General features: G+C 41.5%; 1 protein-coding gene across 1 annotated transcript; it reads right to left on the bottom strand.

The window, feature by feature from the left end:
* Positions 1–5,892: 5,892 nt before the first annotated feature.
* LOC127682317 (late cornified envelope-like proline-rich protein 1) lies at positions 5,893–6,282 on the bottom strand. The gene has a single exon (XM_052178688.1). It carries the CDS (start codon positions 6,280–6,282, stop codon positions 5,893–5,895), a length of 390 nt encoding a protein of 129 aa, XP_052034648.1.
* Between the last annotated feature and the right edge of the window lie 605 nt (positions 6,283–6,887).

The following is a 6,887-nucleotide window of genomic DNA, read 5'->3' as shown; positions in this document are numbered from 1 at the left end:
TCCACTCATGTGAAAGACAGAGGAAGATGCAGGGTGTCCTCTATTTTTCCTCAGCCTTCTTTTCTTGAGGCATTAAGAGAATTAAGATAGAAGATGGAGTTCAAATTGCCTCTCAGTTGACTTTAAGATAGATTGTGTTGGGTTATTTAAGGGAAGCGCAAGGGTCCTTGATATAGCAGAGGAGAAGTTATTCTCTACCTTGAATAAGTACACAGGCCATTGCTGGCACAGAAGACAGAAGAACATGCAGAAATAAGGGAAAAGCCAAGGAAATGCCCTCAAGGAGGCTCAATAAAGAACTGTATTCTGGCTATCACTCTGACTTTAGTCCACTGAGACCACCTGTATTGTTTTGGTTTTGCTTTTGTATATGTCAGCTTAACCCAAACTAGAGCTATTTGGTAAGAGAACTGTCAACTGACAAAATGCCCCCATAAGACTGGCGTATAGGAACATCTGTCAGGTTTTTCTTGATTATAGGCAGGATCAGAGTCCTAGGTTGTATAAGAATGCAAGCTCAACAATACATGAGGAGCAAGTGTGTAAGCAGTGGTTTACTCTGTGGTCTCTGCTTCAGTTTCTGTATCTAGGTTCCTGATTCGAGCGATGGCCCTGACTTTTCGCAGTGATGGACTGTTGAATGGGAATGTGGGCCAACATAAACATTTTCATTTACAAACTGGTTTTGGTCATTGTGTTTTATCAGTAGGAGAAAAGTAACTAAGACACATATGTGACTTTTAACTTCGAGAGGTGCAATACATTTTTGACATTTTGTTCTAAATTTATGTTAACTTTAGGTAGAAGTGCTAAGAAACTAATACTTCTGAATATCTGAAGCTCTTGGTTACTTTGAAGGACCAAAGTCTCGGATGAAACAAGGAAATCTCCTTTTCATTCCTTTGTTTACGATCTTTGTATTTGTTAGAGCAGCACATTCAAGACCTCCTTTTGCTGAAGAAGGGTCAGACATTCATGGAACAACTTAACTCAGGGTTCAGGACTGATTTTCCCACATAAAGCAGGTGCCCTGTTGGATTAGTGGCAACCCCTTATAGATTTAATTTTTGGGGGTGAGGTCAAAATCGTATTTTATAAATTCTTTTTCAAGAATAATTCAGAGTATACAGCTACACTAGCTACCCTGTACTACCTATTTGGGCCTATATTGGTCCAGGACTCACTTTTTTCCATGGATCTTTCCTTTATTTTCTCACTTCTTTGTTTTATGTCCTTTATTATGATTCCCCAACATTTGTCCTTTGCCTTTCTTATTCACTGTGATGAATAGATGATATACTTCACAGAGCCTTAGGATACTGGCTCTGTTCCTAAGATAGTCTGACCAGTCACTTGACCCTCTCTGGCCTCCAACTATCATTAAGAATGTAGGGTTTTGGTAGGCTCCATTCTAGTTTTCACATTCTATGACACGATAAATGTGAAAAGAAACAGTAAACCTGAGTATTGCTATGTCTATCTAAATGTGTGGTTATGAGTAGGGAGTTCCTTCTCTTTGCTAAGAAAACTCTTCTGTCCTCTGTATGTATCAGAGGCTGAAAGAAAGATAGCATCTAGATGACCTTAGATGGTCTGTCAGTTTTTGATGAAAAGTGGGAGATTTGGGTAGCCTGGGTCTTTAAAAAAATTCTAACCTCAGTGGACTAGTTAGTTGGCAATGAGTCTTGGGCATCTTTAAGGAGACTGTCCCACTTCTAATCTTAAGATGACTAATTTCCCTTACTATGTTCAGTCTTCTTGTAAGACTAGTGCTAATCTGATTTTAAGGGTATCTAAGAATCTAGACTTCTGGAGCTGTTATTATTGGGAGCCAGGATGTAATTAGACAGAAGAGACTCAGGTATATGCAGAACATTGTTTTTCCTCCATTTCCATCAAATAACAATCTCCTTTGAGTAGATCACAAATGTTCTCAGACTCCTTTGATTCATTTACCTGTATATTACAGGGCAATGGGTCTGATAACACTGAAAAGTATAGAATGTGGATCATCCTGTTTCCTGGTTGGTAGGTGCCTCTGTAGTTTACTGGGCTTGTGAATTCCTTGTGGAGAGAGCACTGTTCTTTTCGTCCCTTCTTCTTGTGTCACCAGCACAGGGAGTCTGAATCAGACAGGCCAAAGGTGTGGATCACAGGCCCAGAGGGACACAGAAAACCACCTGATTCTACTTCCTTGTTTTAACCTCAGCACGTGATTTTAACAGGCAACATAGCCCTACCTATCAACTGTTATTGTTAGATGATAAGAGAGATCTAAAATCATTTGGGTCTTGTTCAAGGTCATATGATAAGCTCATGTCTTTTGTCATGGACAAGGAAAAACAGACTATTTATTAGAGATCCTTCACAAATTTCAAGAAGACAAGTGCTCAGAGAGTGATGTGAAAAGCCTCCTTTTGGGAAAGGAATGGAGGTGAGGAGCCCTAATGAAGGTATTGACTTCATAGGCATTTTAAATCCTTTTCTCCTCTCTGCCTCCTTCCATTGCTCTAGGTTCATATAGTAAATGGTAATGAGCCCGTCCACTTTCCTTTATTGTTATGGACACCCTTGCTGGCTTGGATTTTCAAAGCAAGCCAGTTAAAGAGATTTGTGGTGGCCTCTGTTTTGTGACTCTATGAACGGACCCTTAGAACTGCTTTGCCAGGGAGAAAGAGCACCTGGCCCCACCCACCTCATTTTCTGTAAGCATCGTCTGGTACTATACGGATTCTGATGACCTCATTCCGAGGTTGTTGCTTATTTGTACAACCCTCTACCATTTAAGGCAGAGTCTTCGTGACTGCCATGGGAGCTGGGAGTAATTACAGCATTCTGTGGAAAGCTGCCGTCCTCATCATATTCTGGTCTTCTTCCCCAGAACTGCCTTTGATCTAGCTCTCTGTTGGGAAGGTAACCATTAAGATGTCTATCTTCAGTTTCATTTACATGGAAGGAATGACAAGTACTTACTGGCAATAGATGTTTTCATGTTCTCAGATCTGGTCTTCTCCTAGACTACCTAAAGTTCTAGAAACACTTGGCCTATTTTCTACTAGCACCACTTGGAAGGCCTGCACTCAAAGTGAAGTTCCTTATATTCTGTGCACATGCCCTTCCAAGGTCTATCAGACACCCTGGCAGCCCTTGCAGTATTGAAAATTATTTCATGATTGTTTCTTTCTACTCTATTATACAATGAATAAATAAATGCATATTAAATAAAATTCAAAAAGTAAAGGTAAAATTATTTATAACCACATTTTACTAAAACAGAGGAAATGAACAAATTTTCTTCTATTATTATTCATAGTACTTTTTTTGAAAACATTTCTTCATACAAAATGAAGCCTTATTTTCTCTTTATTTTTCATGTCGGTCAGCATATTCAAGGCTTTGGATATGCTGAAGTATTCTACTGTTAGGAGATATTTCCTGAGTGGAGCTATTTCAGGAACAAATTCCATCTTGCTGCTGAGCCAAAACTGAGTTCATAATTTTAGGCCTCAGAACTAATTCCTATTCTGCTTCTTCTGGAGTTTCATGTTTGACTGTTAACTGGTAAAGAATGTAAAGAGGAAGTTGCTGATTATCTAAACTAAGGCACATGTTTCCTAAAAGTGCAGCTTGTCCACTCTTTTGTTCCCTTATCATTCTAAATTCCAAGTCAGAATCCAGGATGGAATCTGACTGCAAAAGCTGAACCCAGTCACCGATATTAACTTCCTTGCTTAACCCCTTGTGTCAAAATATGATTGGTGAATCCAACAGCACACACTGATCCTCCTCAATTTGTACTCCCATCTTACAAAAATGTTGTACCATCTCCCGTCAGCAATGATGCATTTCAGATTCTGAACTGGCCACTTCCCTGCTCATGCAGAAAACAAAGCTTTCATTTTAAGCTTCTCTCTCTGAAGTGAGTTCTCTCAGCTTTTACCCCACAACCCAACACTACCACTAATCTACACTTGACCTGTAGACCTGGTTCCAAGAATGCACAGAGAAAATTGGATGCATGCTGAGGAAGGAGAAGGAGGAAGAGGAGGAGAGGAGGAGGGAAGAAAAAGGGAAGGAGGAGGGGAGGAGCAGCAGCAGCAGAGGAGGACTACATGGAGGAGACTTAAAGTTATGGGTGAGTCCATGTCCATGAGCTCTGAGGTTCTTGTTTGCTACAGTTCTCTTTAATTCTATCTCCTACTCCAGGATTCATCTCAGCAATATGAGCCAACACATTCCTTCTTGTGTATTTAGTTGGTTCATTCCTTCTTGTGTATTTAGTCGGTTTGTTCTGGACTCTCTAACTCCTTGTAAAATTCTTATTAAAATATTACCTGTGAATGCCTTCCCTAATTGTGGTCCTCCCACATGTATATCTAGTTTTTATACTTCAGTTTTAATTCTGAAATATTATAGATTCACATAAATTTGCAAAAAGAGAGAACCCATGTATTCTTTATTTGGGGTTCTTGAAGTGTTGACATGTTATTGAATTTTAATACCAAAGTGAGGTAGATGATATAACCCTCAATCCCCTTTTATTTTAATAATGTCTATCTCTGTGTCTGGAGGGGCATGGGAGAACATGAACATTGTGCTCAGATTTAGTCTACTCAGAGGAGAGGTGTGTTACAGTGGAACTCAGATGTGAACAATGTACTGCCTCTTCCTCCACTGTCTACTGCAATGATTCTCAGCCTTCCTAATGCTGGGACCCTTTTATACAGTTCATGTGTGGTGATCTCCAACCATAAAGTTATTTCATTGCTACTTCATAATTTTGCTACTGTTCTGAAGCATAAATATCTGATCTTTGGATATCTGATATGTGACCCCTGTGAAAGGATCATTCAAGACCCAAGGGTTGAGAACTGTTGGTCTACTGTGCTCCAGTATACTAAGCACCTGACAGTAGTGCTGTTTGCACCATCTTCCCTGTGGCATAGTGAAGGAAACTGAGTCATGACATGTTAACTCATGTAAAGTTACAATATTATTTCAGGGTGCAGCTAGATCAGTGATTCTCAACCCTTCTAAAGTTGTGATCCTTTAATATAGTACTTCATGTTTTGGTGACCCCAACTGTTACTTTGTAATTGTCATGAATCTTAATATAAATATGTGATATGCATGAAATCTGATATGTGACCCCTAAAAGGATCGCTTACCCAGAGGTTGAGAACCATTGAACTACAGTTTAAACCTAGGCAGTCTGCTCTCTCTCTCTCTCTCTCTCTCTCTCTCTCTCTCTCTCTCTCTCTCTCTCTCTCTCTCTCTCTCTCTGCCTTGTTTCCTAGATTACATACTTTACCAGATACAACCACAGTTAAGAATCACTGATGTGTTGTTCTGGCAGGGCGTGGCATTCTCTGGAAGGTACATTCCCCTAAGTGACAGGCAGAGGCTATGGGGTCCTCAGAGATCTCTCACTGCTGGGGATTGCTTCTTGGCATAGTACTGTATCACAGCCACCACAAAATAAAGCAACTCTTGCAAGGCAACAGCAGTCTTGCACAGCAGAGGAACCTGTTTACTTGTCAGTTCATGGTTTCACTTCCAGCCCCACAATGTTTGTAGGTGGTAATGGAGGCCAATGGTGGTGAGGTTGGTGTCATGCATTCCTCTAGCAGGACTTGGCATTCTCTGAAAAGGTACCTTTCCCTAAGTGACAGGCAGAAGCTGTGGGGTCCTCAAAGATCTCACTCCCATGCATTGCTTTTAGGCAGAGTGCTGTGTAAGGATCACCACAAACTAAAGTAACTCCTCCAAGGTGACAGAGTGTTCCATAGCAGAGGAAGGTCTTTGTCAGTTCATGGTTTGACTTCCAGTTCCACAACATTGTAGGTGGTAATGGAGGCCATTGGTGGTGAGGCTTTGTGTTGCCCATGGTGCTCACTCTGGGGGTGGGCTTGGAGAGGGGCACTTGGGAGGGCAAGGCTTAATGCATAGCTTTTGGGGGCATGATGGTGGACATGGTGAGGGGCATGAGCATGGTGGTGAACATGGCCAGGAACATTTCGGGGGACACAGTGGGGGACACAGTGGGGAAGTTGGTGCAGAACACTGTGCCTGACACGCTAGAGGACATGGAGGACATGGAGGACATGGAGGACATGGAGGACAATTTGGTGGTGGGCACTTGTCTAGTGTACACTTGTCAGAGCAGCGTTGTAGCAGCTTCCTTAGACAGCTGGGTTGGCATTTGGTCTCGCACTTTTGTACACATCTGGGATCACAATTCCTGAGATCATTCTTAGGGTCACTGGACTTATCACTTGACATTCTTCCGTGAATATGTAGGCCTGAGAAGAAATGGGAGACAGAGTGTCACTGAGGGGACTATTCATGGGGCTACTTTCTGCCAGCTTATTCTGTTTCCTCAAGGAGCTTTCCATGTGTTCAGTCTTTGGACCATCTCATTAAGAGCTGTCTTTGTCTGTGGACTTGGGTTATGTCTGGGAGCCTGCAGTCTGATTTTCTCTTACCCTGTTTCCATTCTAGACTAAGCAGGTGTTCATAGAGGCCTGGAATGTACCAACACTCATAAGACCTGTAATTTTGGTATTGCTATTTTTTGTAACCCCAAGTTTTTAATGTAACTCATGTAAGCTATTATTTAAAGGAGTCCATAATTTTGATACATTGCTAAGAGCTTCTTGGTTCAGGAAACCCTGATAGGCCACTTCTCTCCACTCTGGAGACAGGTGGTTTATGAATAGGTTTTGGAAGTGCAGGTACACCTGTGAGTTATTTCTTAAGCCACCCAGCCTTGAAAATTGCCTTTTGTTTTACTCTGGTGGACTGAGGTAGCAAGGCACTTGAGACTATTCCTAGACCCATGGACCATTCTGGAACAACCCTCTCTTTCCCTCAGGAAATAACTGCTG

Source organism: Apodemus sylvaticus, chromosome 4 (assembly GCF_947179515.1).
Source record: "Apodemus sylvaticus chromosome 4, mApoSyl1.1, whole genome shotgun sequence".
Classification (NCBI taxonomy): Eukaryota; Metazoa; Chordata; class Mammalia; order Rodentia; family Muridae; genus Apodemus; species Apodemus sylvaticus.
Note: the sequence above shows the minus strand (reverse complement) of the source record. Positions and strands in the feature narration are given on the sequence as shown.